The following is a 19,832-nucleotide window of genomic DNA, read 5'->3' as shown; positions in this document are numbered from 1 at the left end:
TCAAACAATAGAATTATGTTTACGAAAAGTAAGTGCTTGTTCTTTTATTCAGAGGGAATCGCTATTCATGGTTAGTGTAGATATCAACAACTCAAATCGAAAATTTCGTGATTGCAGATTGTTATTATTGATTGGGTTGACAGGTATAGCTGACTGTGGCGTCAGCGCGATATGTATTGTAGCGTCAGACACTTTAGTGTCGTTCGATGGATTCTCTAAACAAATAACCAGAGTTTAAACTGGACCAAAACAAACAAAAAACTTGTCTCTGATGAACGAACAGAGAAATGATAAACAAAACATTTCCTTACAATTTTAGAGGACAGGCAGGTGGTCTTAACCCCGCCCGTAGATACATGTAATCCTAAACAAACTAAGGAAACCGTGATTTTCGGGCGTGTTTGTCTTTAGTCAGAAACCCCAAAACAACAACTCAGTTACACCGGTGAAATGACCTTGGTCCTACTTTTTGTCTAATTGAAGTAACTTTCATCACATGACGTGTCATACTAATTTTATGATCCATCAACGTTCTTGTTGTCATCACAGTTAACATATTCTCTTCATTCTTGACGGGACCACATAAGAAACAATCGTAAATCATTAATATGCGATATAAAAATGACAATATACATATCTATGTGCTCAACAAATCAATTTAAAGATGATCATTTTGAATATATAATCATTGTTGTATCTACCGATATCCTTCACTATTGGTTAATTTAATTAATATTAAAGGTCGTGGATAAACGATGCCTTATAATTAAATAATGCCATATTAATTACATTTTTCATTTGTCAAAGTAGTGCCGCTGCATGTATGGAATGATCTGACTAGCTATTAACCTAGCAAGTTGTATTATGAAGTTTATTAACATCGACAAGTGGTCGATTTTGTAGAGGTTTGTCAGTTTTTTCAAATTAGATCCAATCTCCTATATATATATATATATAAGTTTGGTTTATGTTTGATAAAACACAGAAATGCAGAAACACCTATTTAAAACTTGGATCTCTACATTCATTTGAAAGACCGACAATCCAAAGAGTAATGTTGCGCACCCTTTTGGCTTATATACCTAATTGCAGGCAGGTCAGAGTAACCGGTTATATTGAAAACAGTGCATACGTTGAAATGTTGTCTGCTTTTTTTGTGTATGATTGAATTTTATCTTGAAGTTCTTTAAGAACGACTTATGTCTTACTATAAGTAGCACACCAGCTTCACATCATCAATGATTTTGAATGACCCTTGAGCGTAATGTCAAGGTCAGATGAACCATGTCGAATATGAATATATACCTTACAACCGCAATTCGATGTACAGTTGCCCTATAAATTGTTATAGCTGGAACAAGAGTGCATACGCTGAAATGCCTCGCCTGTTTTACTAATTATGATTGAATTTCAATTACACAGAATATTAACATTTACCATTGATGGTCAAGGTCAGACGAACACTGTCCGACAGACATGTTCAATATACAACAATCATTGCATAAACCAATTATAGTTGACATGTTGCTTATAGTATCTGAGAAACAGATCAAAAATACAAACATTGGTCATTGAACGAAAAAATGAGGCCAAGGTGAGATAAAATTTGCCGGTCGGACATGTACAACGTCCTTGCAATCATTCCTTACACTGAAACATAGTTCACATACTGCTTGAAAGTGTTCGGATGCAGACAATGTAAGGATCAACTATTTCGAATAAAGTTATTCTAATACTCATAGTTAGAATAATAATGAGTATATCACAAAACAAAACAAATTATAGTTTAATCTTTAAACAGATAGTTTAGTCGCCACTGGTTTGTAACCCGTATGTCTCGTAAATGAGACAAAATTCTCTTTCATCACAGACGAGACAAACATACCTACAAACTATGCAGCATTTTAGCGGCCCCTTTGCAGCGAAATATATTTGGATGTCCCTGTGGTATCTTTCGCCCCTCTTTTCGTGTCTGAACAGCTACCAAACCATGCAATTTTATGCTGACAAATGAACTATGAAAACTATGCCAAGGTCAGATGAACCATGTCAGACAAACATTTGCAACTCACAAGCATTCTTTCGACCGCATATAGTTGATCTATTGCGTATTGTATATGAGAAACGGACCTCATCACTAAAACTTTACGCCTCTCATTATACCACGAACTGAGGAAAAGGTCATGTGACATGTATTCCTTCCCATGATATCTAGAAAATTGAGATTTGTAAGCAGTCACTGAACATTGATAACTATATATACTAGTAGGTTAAGGTCAAAGGACATATGCCACACGGAATGGGTATACAAGATATTGATATTTCATCGTATAAGAGATGTCTTACGCCGCCACCGCTGTAGAAATAAAAAACGTCGCCCAATGAATCATCCAAAATGAGTTGAAATGAGACGCTATAATACTTCCATGGAGAAACGGATCAATTAAATTAAGACATCGTAAACGATCACCAATGAAACATGTACATGCAGTTCAGGCAAGACGAACCCTATCAGACGGAAAAGTATATCATGCAATGATTCTAATAGTATACCAAATTTAGTTGTCCTGTGATGTATACATAATTAAATGACAAAATAATCATTAGTTTTAAAGAGGTTACTGAACCGTTTAAACAAAACCGAGAATTGTCATATACCAAAAAAAATCGAGATCTGTCATACGCCAAAACAAAATCGAGAACTACCATATGCCGAGAACTTCTGGCCATACAGCTGTATACAAGAAATGAATCAGTAAAGTCTTCTACCTTCTCAAATATAAAACTTTTGAGTTCTTCTAAACGCAATTGATCTATAGAAACGTTAAGCAGCTAAGAAAATGGCCTCATCATGACGAGCAAAATGTATACCAACCCTAAAATATAGCCAAGGTAAGCAAAACAAACTAAGTGGTAAAAAAGCAAAGATTAATATGCCAATTAAAGACAAAAATAACAACATGCTAACAACAGAACGAGATCAATATTTGAGATGGAAGGAACATTTTCAAGAGGTTCTTAATCGAAAAGATCCAGATAATCTAGCAATTATTCCTGAGGCACCCTTAGACCTTGAAATAGACACAGATCCACCTTCAAAACAAGAAATACAGAAAGCCATTAAAAGCTTGAAAAAACAAAAAGGCACCTGGTACAGACCAACTAAATACAGAACTTTTTAAGATATATATCCAGTGCTAGCAGCGGAAACTTTACATCCAGTATTCCAGAAAATATGAGAACAAGCTGTTATTCCTAACAGTTGGTCTGAAGGCAACATCATAACAATTCCAAAATCAGGAGACTTAACTAACTGCAACAACTGGAGAGGAATTACCTTACTATCTATTCCAAGTAAGGTCTTCTCTAAAATTTTGATATCAAGAATTACAGGCTGTGGATAAAAAACTAAGACAAGAACAAGCTGGTTTCATATTTGTACTAAGTAACATCTTAGAACACTATCATGAGTGGCAGAGAAAACTTCTAGTAAATTTTGTGGACTTCGGGAAAGCGTTTGACAGCTTACACAGAGAAAGTCTTTGGGGAATTCTGAGAAACTATGGAATACCAAGTAAGATAGTGCAACTCATCAAGCAGTTCTATACAAACTTCTCATGTACCATCAACTCTGAAGCTGATACTTGTTTCCATGTTAAATCAGGAGTGAGGCAAGGATGTGTTATATCATCTGTGCTGTTTATAATTGCTATAATTGGGTAATGAGAACAACCCTAGCAGAAAGTAACACCGGACTGAGATGGACACTTTGTTCCACGCTTGAGGACACCGACTATGTTGATGATTTAGCACTTTTATCCCATACCGAAAACCATATGCAGGAGAAGACCAAAAAACTAGAAGAAACAGCTAAAATGACCGGGCTTAAGATCAATGCCAAAAAGACAAAGTTAATGTACCTCAATACAGTGAGACAACCTATAATATTTATAGAAGGTAAACAGCTGGAAACAGTAGACTCAGTCAACTATCTAGGCAGTTGTATAACAACAGAAGGTGGTGCTGAAAGAGATATTAAGATTAGGATAGGAAAAGCTAGATCCGCATTCATAAGATTAGGCAACATCTGGAAAACAGCAGCCTTTTCAAAGAAGACCAAGCTCAGGCTCTACAACATCTGTGTATTATCTGTACTCCTATATGGTTCAGAGTGCTGGAGAATGACTGACAAAGATATCAACAGACTCTCCAGCTTCATTAACACATGCCTGCGGAAGATAATGAGAATATTCTGGCCAAACAAAATCTCCAACAAAGATCTACATAAGATGACCAGCACCAACGACATGGCGACTTTGCTAATACAAAAAAGATGGGGGTGGCTTGGTCATGTTATATGCAAACCAACTTATGACACGACCAAGGTAGCACTTAGATGGACACCAGAGGGGAAAAGAAAAAGAGGCCGACCTAAAACCACATGGAGACGCACCATAGAAAATGAGCTAAAGGAAAGAGGATATACCTGGGGCACGGGTGAAAGAAAAGCAAGCAACCGAGAAGAGTGGAGAAAACTTGTCCTTGCCCTATGTGCCATAAGGCATAGCAAGGACTAAGTAAGTAAGTGAGTAAACAAAACAAAACCAGCCGAACATCTTAACGTCTTTACCATACATAATGAATCATTCTATACAACCAAATATTATAGCTGGTCTTTTACTTATAAACGACAAAACTCATGAAACCAATGAATCAGAGGAACCAGACCGACACACGTATTCGCCTCCCAAATAAAGTAAGCCTTGGAGAATCCAAGAAAAATACATAATCATGAATTTGAAATTTGACGAAAGAACTATAACATCAGGCAAAGGTAAAAGGATCCCTGCCAGCCTAGATCTAGTCTAGTGGCAATGTTGCTTGTAGTTGGAGAAAAAGACATAATAATAACTTTTGTAACCACAATTGACCATGAAACTAAGGTTAAGTTCTGATGATCCCTGGCTGAATCTTAAAATCGTTGTATACACTTAATTAAGTTAACCATTGCTCATAGTATATGTAACTCTGACAAAACCATAAAATCATTGATCAATAAACCATGACAAGGCAAGGTAATATAAAACCTGCAAGACAAGCATGAACACCTAACAATTATTCATACACTAAATATAGTGGCCCTATAAACTGATGTGCTAGTGGTAGTTTTACTACATGGATTGGATATGCGTTTAGTGCGGGAGAATCGAAGACTCTACTCTGCCGCCGACTAGCTTACATGTACCTGTAGTAGAAACAGAGAGCCGAGCGCGTCATTCTTTTTAGTAAGAGTTAGACCTCTACAGTGCCTTCCAGCGACAACACATGGTAACTTGGGTTTAGTATCCTAGGCTAAACTGCAGAGGATCTTTGAGTAGCAAGGACCCCTGAGATGCCGTGTTTAGGCCCACCGGTGTGTAGATATGCCGTAACACTCAGCAACATTGCCCCAGCTATGGGTAAATATTCAGCCAGGCTATGTAAGGCAACTTGTCTAGGAAAAGATCTTAACAAACTGGGTAGATCAACGCTCATCAGCCCAGCAAGGCAACTGATAAAGAGGACACGAACCTGAATGACAAAACCCCTGGCCCTCAAAGTTGGGGGTTAAACATGAGACTAATAACCTCATCTTATAAAATAAAAGATTACAGAAATAAACAAGAAATCAACAAGCAGTAGGTATTCATGGGACGACAGGCTGCACAGGTAGGTAGCAAATAATTGTTCAAGGAGAAAGTCGAACTCGGGAGGCCTTGGACAGGAACCAGAATATCATGAATAAAAAAAGACCATAAAGATTATTGGCGAGTGGAATGTGAGAACTATGTTCCATGTCTCAAAAACTGCGCAAGTCATAAGATAGATGGAAAGGTAAAAACTAGGAATATTAGGCATCAGTGAATGCAAGTGGATAGAGTCCAAGTTGACAGTCAGGAAAAATAATCACACAGAGCCATATCATCATATACTCCCGACAGAAATGACAACCAACATACTGAAGGAGTATTAATAATAATAAATAAGGAATGTACAAAGATCTTGATAGAATTTGAACCTATAAACGAGCGATTGATCAGAGCTTGTTTTAATTCCAGCTATATCATGACAACAATTACCGTATTCAGTGTAACTCACCTACGAACGATATCAGTGCAAAAGAATAAATAAAAGACGCCAATTATGAAGCTCTTCAGGCACAAATTAGCAAAACACCACAACATGATGTCCTTCTTATTATAAGAGACCAAAATGCTAAGGTTGGGAAAGTAAATACAGAACACAAAAGAGCTATTGGAAAAGGTCATGGCGTAATGCATGAGAATGGAGCGAGACTGGCAAATACGTGTTCACTAACTAATGAAGTAACTGGAGAAACCCTAGCTATTTAAGACACACAAAATTACAGAGAATTCTCCAAACCAAAGGGACAAAAATCAGATTGACCACATTATCATAAATGGTAAATGGAGACTTTTATTACTCGATACCCAAAAATATTTAGAGTAGCAGATGTGAACAGTGACCATTATTTAGTTAAAGCTAAAGTCCAACTGAAGCTGAAAAAGGTACAAGACAACAACAAACCTGCAAGAAAGATCATCAATGTCAACCGTCTGAAAGAACCTGAAATCAAACAAAAGTTTGTCATTGAACGCAGAAACAGATTTCGAGCTTTAGATGATCTTGATCAAACTGAAGACAGTTCCATGGAAAAGAAATTGGCAAATATCGAAGAGGTGTACCAAAGCACATGTGAAAAGCGCATTAGCTTCCGAAAGAGCAGCAATATAAAATGGTTGACATCAGATACATGCATATGGCAGATACATGCATATGGAAGGCAATCGATGAAAGAGTAAAACTAAAAACAAAGGTCCTCAGTACTAGATCATATATATTAAAAGAACAAACACAGAAAGAATATTTAGAGAAAGATAAGGAGGTAAAGAAAAGAGCTAGAAAAGACAAAGGAAACTATCCGGAGGAACGAACTGAACAAGAAAAAAAAAGCTGCCATCAGAAGGGATTTAGAAGTAGTCTACAAGATCACAAAAGAACTATGAGGACAATCCAAACAACCACCCCCAGTTAAAGCAAAAAAAAAATTTAAAAAATCTTCACAACTGAAAAGGAATAGGCAGCACGTTCGGTAGGACACATCTGTTTTAAATAGACCAGAGCCAATAAAAGAATTTCATGGAGCACCCTAACTTAAAAATCTAGATATAAGCACCTACTCGCCATCTTAAGAAGAAATAACAAAGGCAATTAAATCCATGAAATCAGGAAAAGCAGCAAGTATAGATGGACCTCAAGCTGAACTACTCAAAGCCGACATCAACAAAGCAAGTCATACTAGAATCATATTCAAAACAGTGTGGTCCTGGCCATTGATTGACGATCTAAATTATCTCATTGACTGGGACAGACTAGGTGAACGTTTGTCTGTAACGACCATTGCTCACTTCTTACTTATTATAGAATTTAAACTGTGGGATCACCAAAGGTTCTTAACGCCTCTAATAATAAAAGAATTCGAAAAATTATTCAGGAATAACCTTTATGTTTTGATTTATATTATTGATATAAATCAACACATTGTATTATTCCGGATTCGTTTTTCGAATTGCTTTATTTAGGTGTTGAGAACCTTTGGTGATCCCACAGATTCAGTGTCTTTAACAAGTACATAGTGAGCAGTGGTTGTACCGACAAACGTTCACTAATCTGTCCCAGTCAATGGGATAATTTAGGTCGTCAATCAATGGCCAGGACCACACTGTTTTGAATATGATTCTAAATGGTATCTTCACAGACATGTGGGAAGAAAATAAAATCACAGAAGACTGTGTAAAACGTCTCATCATTAAACTAACGAAGAATGGCGATCTTGGGAATTGTGACAACTGGAGAGGGATAACATTACTCTTTATCCCAAGTAAAGTGCTGTGCAGAATACTGTTAAACAGGATAAACTCTGAACTGGAAGACAGGTTGAGACAGGAACAAGCTTGATTTAGAAACGGGAAAGGATGCATTGATCCGATACTTGCTCTTAAGAACATCTTTGAGCAATGTACCGTATAGCGGGTTATTTTCGCGGGTGTAAAATTTCGCGATTTTCATTGAACAAGGTATACGAAATAGTTAAGCGGTTATTATTTTGGCGGATGAAAACTTTTATTAATACCTTTGCATGTACTACTTTAATTTGGCGGAATTTATTTTGGCGATTTTCTTCTATCCGCGAAAATAAGCGAAAATTTACACCCCGCGAAAATAACCCGCTATACGGTATATTAGGGAAGCCACCTCTATATATCAACTTAATCGCTTTCAATAAAGCATTCGACAGTTTACACAAAGAGACCCTTTGGACGATCCAACAGGTAGATACATTTACTTATATAGGAACTGTGGTTAGTACAGAAGATCCAACACAAAAAAGACATTAAAAGTAGGTTAGCCTAAACCAAGGAAAGATCTGCATTTCAATGACAAAGATCAATTTGGAAGTCAAAACAATACAACAGGAAAACAAAGATGACTATACAACAGTACATGTACTGTTAAATACGTCCTTCTGTATGAAATTGAATGCTGAAGAGTAACAAATACAGATACGAGATAGCTCTAAAATTTTCACCACGATTGTATGAGGCGAATATGCAAAATCTTCTAGCCAAACTGTATTGAAGATGAACATCTCCTTGAAATGATTAAGTCCACAAGTGTATTGAAGATGTACATCTCCTTGAAATGATTAAGTCCACAAGTATCCTAGATAAAATACATAAAATACAACAGAGACGTTTCAGATGACTGGGGATTTTCTAAGGATGCATGTGTCCAATATAACCAGGATAGCTCTTAGATGAATACCACAGGGAAGACCCAAAACCACCTGGTGTCGAACGATTGAAGCAGAACTGAAGCAGCTTAACATTACCTGGGGAGTCAGTAGCCGAAACAAAGGCTAAAGACAGAACTGGTTGGCGAAATCTTATGGTGACTTTATGCCCCACCAGGAGTGAAGAGCATATATACACCTAGCAATTATATCATACACCAAATATAGTTGATTTTGTTTATATTTTCTGAGAAACCGACCTTATGATAGAATTTTTTACAATGATCAATGAATCATAAACATTAGGTTAAGTTATGATGAAATCGGTCAATTGCTTATATCATCTAAGGTATGTACTCAAGTTCACTGAGATGTTTGAGATGAAAGCACTCATTTACATTGGAAAAATTGAGCGAAAGGTCATCACAAATATATGAATGAAAAGGGAAAATTTAAGACATAATTTGGCTTTGAGGTTCTGTACGATTTCCCCCTTTCATAAGAAAACAAAAAGTTAGCAATGAGTGTGTACACTCAAGTCCCCACAGGAATTCTAATTTGAAACATCAATCAACTAAACTCAAAAAATGTGATGCACCCTTACCTTAAAATTACTTTTTAAAACTCACGAGAACTAAATTGACAAATGAACCAGACAGTTGAAAAGTGACCGGCATAAGGCAAGATACTGTACATGTATTACTCGACATGAAATTACCAATCATTTCACTTTTATTGACAACAATTGACAGCCATTGGACGGTATATATGGCATCACCTGACACCTCAGGTATACTATATATCAAATTTAGATACCTGTTGCAAAGTGAGAATGGTACTTGGACTAAACGTTTATGAGGCTGAGACTACGATGACAATTGTTCCAGTGTGAGGTAACATTCAAGACAAGGGATGACACATGTCCCAGTGTGAGGTAACATTCAAGACAAGGGATGACACATGTCCCAGTGTGAGGTAACATTCAAGACAAGCGATGACACATGTCCCAGTGTGAGGTAACATTCAAGACCAGGGATGACACATGTCCCAGTGTGAGGTAACATTCAAGACAAGGGGTGACACATGTCCCAGTGTGAGGTAACATTCAAGACAAGGGATGACACATGTTCCAGTGTAAGGTAACATTCAAGATAAAGGGTGACACATGTTCCAATGTGAAGCAAACATTCAAGACAAGGGATGACACATGCTCCAGTGTGAGGTAACATTCAAGACAAGGGAATACACATGTCCCAGTGTGAGGTAACATTCAAGACAAGGGGTGACACATGTTCCAATGTGAGGCAAACATTCAAGACAAGGGATGACACATGCTCCAGTGTGAGGTAACATTCAAGACAAGGGATGACACTTCTTCCAATGTGAGGTAATATTCAAGACAAGGGATGACAATTGTTCCAGTGTGAGGTAACACTCAAGACAAGGGATGGCACTTGTCCCAATGTGAGGTACCATTCAAGACAAGAGATGACACATGTTCCAGTGTGAGGTAACATTCAAGACAAGGGATGACACTTGTTCCGGTGTGATGTAACATTCAAGACAAGCGATTACACATGTTCCAGTGTGAGGTAACATTCAAGACAAGCGATGACACATGCTCCAGTGTGAGGTAACATTCAAGAAAAGGGATGACACATGTTCCAGTGTGAGGTAACATTCAAGACAAGAGATGACACATGCTCCAGTGTGAGGTAACATTCAAGAAAAGGGATGACACATGTTCCAGTGTGAGGTAATATTCAAGACAAGGGATGACACATGTTCCAGTGTGAGGTAATATTCAAGACAAGGGATGACACATGTTCCAGTGTGAGGTAACATTCAAGACAAGGGATGACAAATGTTCAAGTGTGAGGTAACATTCAAGACAAGGGATGACACATGCTCCAGTGTGAGGTAACATTCAAGACAAGGGATGACACATGTTCCAGTGTGAGGTAATATTCAAGACGAGGGATGACACATGTTCCAGTGTGAGGTTACATTCAAGACAAGGGGTGACACTTGTTCCAGTGTGAGGTAACACTCAAGACAAGGGATGGCATTTGTCCCAATGTGAGGTACCATTCAAGACAAGCGATGACACATGTTCCAGTGTGAGGTAACATTCAAGACAAGGGATGACACTTGTTCCAGTGTGATGTAACATTCAAGACAAGCGATGACACATGTTCCAGTGTGAGGCAAACAATCAAGACAAGGGATGACACATGTTCCAGTGTGAGGCAAACAATCAAGACAAGGGATGACACATGTTCCAGTGTGAGGTAACATTCAAGACAAGCGATGACACATGCTCCAGTGTGTGGTTACATTCAAGAAAAGGGATGACACATGTTCCAGTGTGAGGTAACATTCAAGACAAGAGATGACACATGCTCCAGTGTGAGGTAACATTCAAGACAAGGGATGACACATGTTCCAGTGTGAGGTAATATTCAAGACGAGGGATGACACATGTTCCAGTGTGAGGTAACATTCAAGACAAGGGATGACACTTGTTCCAGTGTGAGGTAACACTCAAGACAAGGAATGACACATGTTACAGTGTGAGGTAACATTCAAGACAAGGGATGACACATGTCCCAGTGTGAGGTAACATTCAAGACAATGGATGACACATGTTACAGTGTGAGGTAACACTCAAGACAAGGAATGACACATGTTACAGTGTGAGGTAACATTCAAGACAATGGATGACACATGTTCCAGTGTGAGGCAGACATTCAAGACAAGGGATGACACATGTTTCAGTCAGTGTGAGGCAAACATTCAAAAAAAGGAATGGAGTGGAGAAGTCAAAATCATTAATTGCTGCTCATGTGACTTCTAATCATGTGATTTAAGTTAGTTCTTGCTTACCTGTGTTCTGTCTCTTCTATTCTGGTTACTTGTGGCTTTCATTGTCAGTAAGCGTACAAGGGTATAATTTGTATTGTTAAAGAAAGAGTTTGTTCAGAAGACTTTCTGGTCACAGGCACTTGTCTCAGAATTTTTTTTTATATATACCTTATTATGCTATAATAAGATATATTGGAAAAAAAATTTCTGAGACAAGTGCCTGTGTTTCTGGTACCCTAACTATTATACTGATGTTAATAATTGCAAGCATCCAACAATAAGAACTGGAATTGGTTGACACAGGAACATAAATATTGTTAGATATACTGGTCCCAGGTTGAGGTCACCAAAATTACAAAAGAGAATATAAAATGTATCATTTTCAAAAGTGGGACATCAACACTATCTTTCTGTTAACTTCTGTTGGTTGGTTGTTTTGTATAACAGCTTAGACCAGACCACATAAAATGACTTACTCCATTTTTCTGTCAAAATGAAACTGAAAATTAATACAAATGGTGTCAATACAGTGCATTCTGAAATTATATAAACGCCCTAGTTACAATAATGGAAATTTATTTATTGTGGAAACGTCTTAATAAAATTTGGCAACAGGAAATTTGAAGGAAGCATTAAAAGTCACTGTTCTAACATCAATATTTCCTGAACCATACATACTTAGTAGGTGTACAAGGTACTATGGGAAGTCACATAAAAGGGAGGTAACACATGCATGTCAAATGGATGTCAACTTCGTTACACATCAAAGACAATTGTATTTGTTGACATTGCATAATGATTAGCATCTTGTAGGTTTCATTCATAATATCTTAGATGGACTGATAATTTATTGTTCCTCTAATTAATTTTATTACCATAATTTGAGTATTTATTTCTTACTTAATCATAATTAAAATGCTTAATTAATTTAAATTAAATGTAACTTTTTGTCTCTGTTATCATCATATTTCATAATAACAGACAAGTTTTTGACTATAAGGTTTCAATTCATGACTAATTAAAGAATTAGTGCTTACAAATAAATTCATGTATTCAGACATTTACAGGTTTGCCTACAATAAGGAAATATACAACCATTAATTTTCCAAAACAAATCTACTTTATCATATACATATAAATGCTCAACAGTTTAATAAACTAAAAGTAATTGTATTTAAAAATCTTTAATTCAAAGATGTTGGATTGATAATAAATATTTAATTTTAAACCTTTTTCACTTGACTTGGTACATGTAACTAATACCTCAATATTATTATTTATGTTTATCATTTATTTCCCTAATTTGCCATTGAATGGTTCACAATTTTGGAAATTGATATGAACAAAAAGAGATGTGGGGTATATATGATTGAGTAAGCAACTCTGCAACCATTGGTCCAAACCAAAGCAAACTTTATATGCCTAATGAGATCTTGGAATCTAACATTGAACAGCTAATCTTGCATAGCCATAATGGTTAAGAATATTAAGTATATGACAAAAAAGAAGTTGATAAGCTGTAAAGCATGCTCACATGAAGCTTTCTACCATCCAGGGATACTTAATTGTAGTTTCTGGGGGAAAATGTAAAGATATTTTTTGCAACAAATATACAAAAGGACTGATTGATAACCCCTTCACCCCTCCTTCATAGCATGCATGGGTAAAAAGCTTTTGTTAGTGTATTAATACTTTGAAATATTTAATGGAGAATGTATTTCTTTATCATAACAAGTATGTCTGATTAAAATGTTTTTTCAAATTTATCTGTAGGCATTTCAATCCAGATAAAAGAAAAGCATTCTAAAATATCTTACATGATGTGACACTATAAAAAATTTAGTACTCATTAAAGGGCAAAAATTCCTAAAAGAATTGGTCTGACAGTTTTAAGGAAAACAGACAATAGGTATATCTCAACATTCTGATCTTTTCAGCCCATGTCAGATTTTTTCTTTCTACAGCTGTTTTAAAAAAAAACAAAAAAAACTTGAAATGGCATTTTACCCCTATGTTCTATTTTAGCCATGTTGTTTGTGGTAATTGGCTAAGTTTTTTATAAACTAGATACCCAATGATAATTGTGGCTAAGTTTAAATTTGGCACAGTAGTTTCAGAGGAGAAGGGTTTTGTCAAAATAAACAGACCACAATGGACACCATCTGATGAGAAAATCTCCCTTGGCCCCTAGGATCAGGTGAGCTAAAAACTGACAGCCACTTTTGCTGTATTATTCAATACTGTAGATTCATATGTTCATATTCTAAAAGATATTGGTAGTATTCCATACCAAACATAACAAAATTTAAAACACATAAGAAAAATTTGTTTCTGTTAAATAAATTTGGATGTTCAATTACTTAAAACAGTACAGGTATACAATAAAGGTCTTATAGGGGCACAGTCACTCACATTAGATATACATTAGTGTGCAATAAGTTTAATACAGCTTGCTGTCACTCAAAAAATATTGACCTAACTATTTTCAACCAGTGAAGGTTTTACAAATCTACTTAGTGTCTTTTCAAGAAATAGAAGTTAATAAAGGATCAAATGTCAAGTCTTTGATTGTATTATGAATCATAACTAGCAGTTCCCGAGTAGTGCTTGTTGGTTAATTTTTTGATAGGCATGTGGTGAATATACAGATTCTATTTATTCAAAACATTTGAGTGGTTGTTCGTTCTTTATTGCTAATGGCCTGTATTACAATTAAAGATGTATTTGACTATGAAGAGTCTAAATTTCATGTCCCTTTGTGCTTCAAGTATATACTTAAATGGAAAAATTTCAGTTGTCTAATTAATACGAGTTCAATATATTTGTAATTTTACAGAACTTATACATAAGGGGTCAAATGGTTGAGTCCAATGTTTTTTTCTTGGTGAATTTTGGGGTTGTCTGTCATCCTTAGTGATTTCACAGAAACTTCCCAGGATTTTGATTTAAAAAATGCCTATCCTCAACAATATGACTTTTATTGAAGACCTGTTGGTGACCTTCTGCTGTTGTCTATTCTATGGTAAGGTTGTTGTTTCTTTGACACATTCCCCATTTCCATTCTCAATTTTATTTCAATGATAGATTTGTGTTTGAATGAACCTATTTAAATAATGCTTTCAAATAGACCTTCAAATTAAAAAAAAACAATCACAGAGATCAGGTTATTATAATCCCTATGCCATAACAATGTTGGCCTTTTTGTAATTTTCATTTTTATCCCAAAAATATGTTCTGTTGGTAATTGATCTATGTTTTCAACATGTGCTCTTAAATTAACATATGACGTTTGAAGACATGCTCATGACTGGGTATAACATTTGGATTATCCTGAAAAACAGCAATCTGCTTTTCTTCCAATTTTTGGCGACTTTACTTCCTCTCATGACTATTTTTAATATCTGAAAAATAAAAAGGACATGATATTGAACAATGTACACCTGTATGAAAAGAAAACTGTCCCCATTTACATTTGTTGATGATGGGGCCCCATCCTATTATTTTGAAATTTCAAACTACTCAAACCCTAAAATTAGCTTAGAAAAAACCCAGTCACATTTAAAGAAATTCTATCCTAACTATATTGGATCTAGACATAGTTGTGCAAAACTGTTTGGCTTTTTTGTAGCAATTTCTCTAGTCTATTCAACCATAACAAATCATGGTACCTGTGCTGTTCAGGTCAAGCAGGTGTCAGCAAGAAAATAAATATATTCATCTAGCGGCTGTAATCATTTTTCAATACTGTCTATTATTTCAGGTATGTTAAACTGTAAAGTTACAAAGTTCTAAATCATAGTTTTTTACTTGTTAATTGAAATAAAAATTAAACTTTAAAACTTTAGTGGTTAATTGTCAAATAATTTTAAATTAATACCACAGGTAAATTCATGTTATGTACAATGGTAATACTGTAAACAAATAGTGGCAATGTAAATAAAAATCTGAAAGTCAGAAACAGATTACTGGTTTTGATTTGGGACACCCAAAAGTACAGTGTCCTTTTTTTCACAAACAGAGCAAATATCTCTGTCTTATTAAAAAAAGATGAATAAACATAATTTATAATTTTGATTTTTGAAATTATATGCTATGCAGCAACTGCTACAATTTTACATTGTGGCATAAGGGAGATAATCCAATTCTTTTAAAGGCTCTTGCTAAATATATTGGGATTATCTCCCATTATTCATTCTACAGATCAGCCTAAAATAAAATTTGAAAAATTTGTGTAAATTAATTAGAATTATCAATATAGAAGTATGTTCTCCAGGTTGATCACCAATCTCTCATTCTTGTTACTCGTTTTGTGCAAACTTGTCATGCGCAAAATCTGTATGTTATTATAATATGTTAAAGTATCTTTCTTTTTACCATTAACTTGGTTTTATAAGAAATAAAAAATCTGAATCTGAGACTATATAGCCCAATTATATAGAAATAGAAAATAAATAAATACAGAAGACATCCAATAATTGGTCAACTTCTGAGATCATTAATCATCAAATCAAATCTTTCCTTTCATAGGTTCAGTATTTTTTACTCTGCACTTTCAATAATGTTCAGAACACAGATATATATTTCTAATCTTTACAAGCAGAAAGAAAACCAAACTAAGGATGAAAGTGACATATTATTTTTTTCATACCTGTCCTCTTTGTTTCCTGATTAATGTGATGCAAAGGTTAACCCTTTCTTATTTACAAATCCTTTGTCAGCGATATATTTTTCTGGCTGTACTGCAAGTTCATGACCTAAAAGCAAAACATGGGGATTAAAAAGTACAAATTTGATAAAGTGAGCTATTTTCATGATATTTTGAAGTATGTATGTGTTTTGGCCCTTTCTTTGGCATAAATCATGAAACGCTAACAGAACCAGGAGATTTATACTATACTGAAATATAACTACAAGATATGTACAAAATTTTAAAATTGTATAAATATATAACGAGATTTTATTACACAAAGATTGCATAGTTATTTTTTTTGTTAAAAAGGGACATAATTTGACCATTTTTACATATATTTTAAAGAACATGCAAGAACCACAAACCTATATACCAGATAGTGTTATTCATAAAGACAGGCAGAAGGACCTTTTTTGAGACATCAAGATTGAGCCATCAAATACACTGGAATTCAGGAGTACCCAGGAAAAACATCCCAAATTCAGGATCTAACTTCATTGTAAATGAATTAGGGATTTGAAAATTACCAACTATAAAGACAATACAAGATCATTTACATTTTTACTGTACAAAAAGCATTTCTCATAGATGGGAATTTGAAGTGCCTACCATGGGTTACATAAAGGAATAGTATCTATGGAAAAGACCCATGAAATTATTCATTTACAAAAAAAAGATAATTGGAAACTCATCTGAATTGAAACTTTAAACTGTCAACGGTCTCATTTCTAACATTTTATGATTTTTAAGAAAAAAATTCATGTAAAAGTAACATACCTAGCATAATATATCTGTAGAATTATTTGGAAAAATATAACGTCCAAGATATTTTAAGATCCATGTTCTTTCTAAGCAATGTTAGTAGTGTTTTCTCTTTTTAACTTCTCAATGTTCATTCACTGTCTGGATACTGTGCAAACAATGGTCAAATCTTTCTACCATGCCCAAACATCTGTTCTGGCCATTTCACAAACAATGGTCGAATCTTTCTACCATGCCCAAACTTCTGTTCTAGCCATTTCACAGTCTTTCTGAAAAAAAAAACTAGAACTCCCCTGGGTGTAAACCAGGATAAAATCATACATGGTAAATACTGAGCTGAAAGAGAACATGAAACTGATTAGATATAGTAACTACAGATGAGGTCAGAATGTCGTTCCATCAATAGAACTGTCCAGTACTTCAAAATCATCATTGGTTTTATGTGTATGCAATACTTACTAAAAAAAAATTCACACATATAAAACTCATGACCACTTAAAGTTACTGAACTAGTTTAATCTCAATTAAAATATAAATTTAGAAAATTCAGATTTGTAAAACAATTTATCAATTTTGCAGTTGCAACTGTATCATCAGTAACACTATGGTGTTGCTTCACACTGAAAAACATGATGTTTTCATAGTAAAATGTTCAATGTCATTAGTATACCTACATTATAAACAGCAACCTGAAATAAAAGAGAACATTCTACACAGAAACATCATATACTTCAAAGGGAAGCAACAACCATAATGATTTTTTTTAATAATTTTCCAGCTTCATCTGTAGTTTTGATATTGAACATGTCTTGTCTGTTTTTAACACATAACATAAAACAAAGATATACCACCTGTAATTACGTGACATAAAACACATATATACCACCTGTGTTTGTTTACCTTAGGATCGTGTTTCTTGTTCTCTTCATTGTCTTCGTCAATCTCAAAGTAAAGTTCTGACTTTGTTATTGCCATGGTACCAGCAATAGCTACTCCAGGGGCTATCAGTTTACAGGGGGTGGACAGAGCAACAGGACCTGAAATAAATTTAAAAATAAAATAATATTAGAAGAAGTTTACCAATGACCTTGTTATATAACCTATTTAAAAGCTTATTTTTTTTAATGTGATTGGGATAATAACTGCGTATCACTTTTCCTCATCAAGTTTTATTTGTTTGTGTTTTGTCAATTTTTCTATATCTAATAACCACATAAGCATTTACACTATTAGTCTGCTTTAGACGAATCAGATGTCTTCCACCACCTTAGATTGTAAAATAGCAGAAAACAAAAGGTCTAATTTTTATAAACTTTTATAACAGCATTCAAATTACATTTTGATAAAGTTTTCAAATATATGCATTTTAATTAAGACTGCAATCTTCAATAATGATTTTAATAGTTCAACATATAACAAAGTTAATAATAGAAAAAAAAATGTCTGAAATTTTTCACTTTATTATTTAGCAATTAATATTGAAGTTTTTTCTGGGTCAACTTCATTCTTTTTTTTTCATTATATTTTACAGTGATAAATCAATTCCTACACGTACCATTAAATTCCTGGTCGAGATCTCTCTCTTCCATCATCAGTTCTTCGTCAGTATAATCTGGTTGTTGTTGTACCTTCTTCTGAGCTGATAGGTGGGCATGGAAAGCTTCTCTAGCCTGGTTTATTGCATCTTCTTCTGCTCCTGTAATCATCAGTGATTGTATTAGTATTAACAATATTCTAATAAAGTATGACATTGATAATTAATATCAAAAAATATGGGATAAACATTTTTTTATACCAATACTGCTTAGATCTGTTTATTTATTAGTATTTATTTATTTTCTATTGAACTTGAGTAAATACAGTTAAAGATTATTTCCCCTTTCCCAAATAGTTTGCATAAATAAATGAAACAACAAAAGAGAAGGAACTATACCTTAAAGGGCTCATATATAGGGAAAATTTTAAAGTTAATATATATGAAATAAATGATTTTAAATTTGTAATGAATTTGTTATGACAATATTTAGTTAAAAGATGTATTGAAATAAAACAAAATCACATTTGAGAAGCTACAGTAGCACCTAACCATGTGAAAATTTGCTTATATAATGAATGTGGTGAGTAGATGGAGGAACGTGGTGGGAAGATGGGAGGCACTCATATCAATGACTGCATTTACCTTACAAATTTTCTAATATAGGATGAAATAAATTTGTATTAAATAGGATATTATAGTATTATAGGTACCATGTTCTATAGCTGCCTTTAGAGTAGCCTCAGGATGTGTAGATCCATGTGGATTCCTGATCATCCTTCTCCGTCTCCTAGAATCATCCTCCCATACATCTAACTTCCAGAAATCTGCAGGTCTGGAATGGAAATAATATAATCTCTACTTTTATTCTATAGTCAGGATTAAGGTTAATACTTCAGGAATTATCATGTAAAATTCTATACTGTTAATTCATAAATTATTGTGAGGTGTTTATAAATGCAAATAATTTGACTGGGTAGGTATTGCAATAATAACAACTCACATTCAGATAACTGAAACAGACCTTTAAGCAAAATTTTTCTAAATTGTAAAAATCACAATAATTAACTCCCATTTGTGTTCACTCTTGAATAATCGCAATAACAAAAGTGTGCAATAATTTCTGA

At 34.6% G+C, this 19,832-nt stretch overlaps 1 protein-coding gene and 1 long non-coding RNA gene across 9 annotated transcripts in view; both read right to left on the bottom strand.

The window, feature by feature from the left end:
• LOC134696397 (neurobeachin-like) overlaps positions 1-19,832 on the bottom strand; it is a 261,592-nt gene that overhangs the window by 199,683 nt on the left and 42,077 nt on the right. For all 8 annotated transcript variants that reach the window (XM_063558157.1, XM_063558151.1, XM_063558153.1 and 5 more), the window contains 3 exons: positions 19,419-19,540; positions 18,727-18,867; positions 18,072-18,208 (listed from right to left, as the gene is read on the bottom strand). In XM_063558157.1, coding sequence (XP_063414227.1) covers positions 18,072-18,208; positions 18,727-18,867; positions 19,419-19,540 — 400 coding nt within the window. The remainder of the gene's footprint in view (positions 1-18,071; positions 18,209-18,726; positions 18,868-19,418; positions 19,541-19,832) is intronic.
• On the bottom strand, positions 14,243-18,065 carry LOC134696400 (uncharacterized). Its single transcript, XR_010102943.1, has 3 exons — positions 17,187-18,065; positions 16,368-16,473; positions 14,243-15,120 (listed from the first exon to the last, which is right to left on the bottom strand). It is a non-coding gene; the product is annotated as an uncharacterized LOC134696400 (long non-coding RNA).

Source organism: Mytilus trossulus, chromosome 14 (genome assembly GCF_036588685.1).
Source record: "Mytilus trossulus isolate FHL-02 chromosome 14, PNRI_Mtr1.1.1.hap1, whole genome shotgun sequence".
NCBI lineage: Eukaryota > Metazoa > Mollusca > Bivalvia > Mytilida > Mytilidae > Mytilus > Mytilus trossulus.
This window is presented reverse-complemented; position numbering and strand designations above follow the sequence as displayed.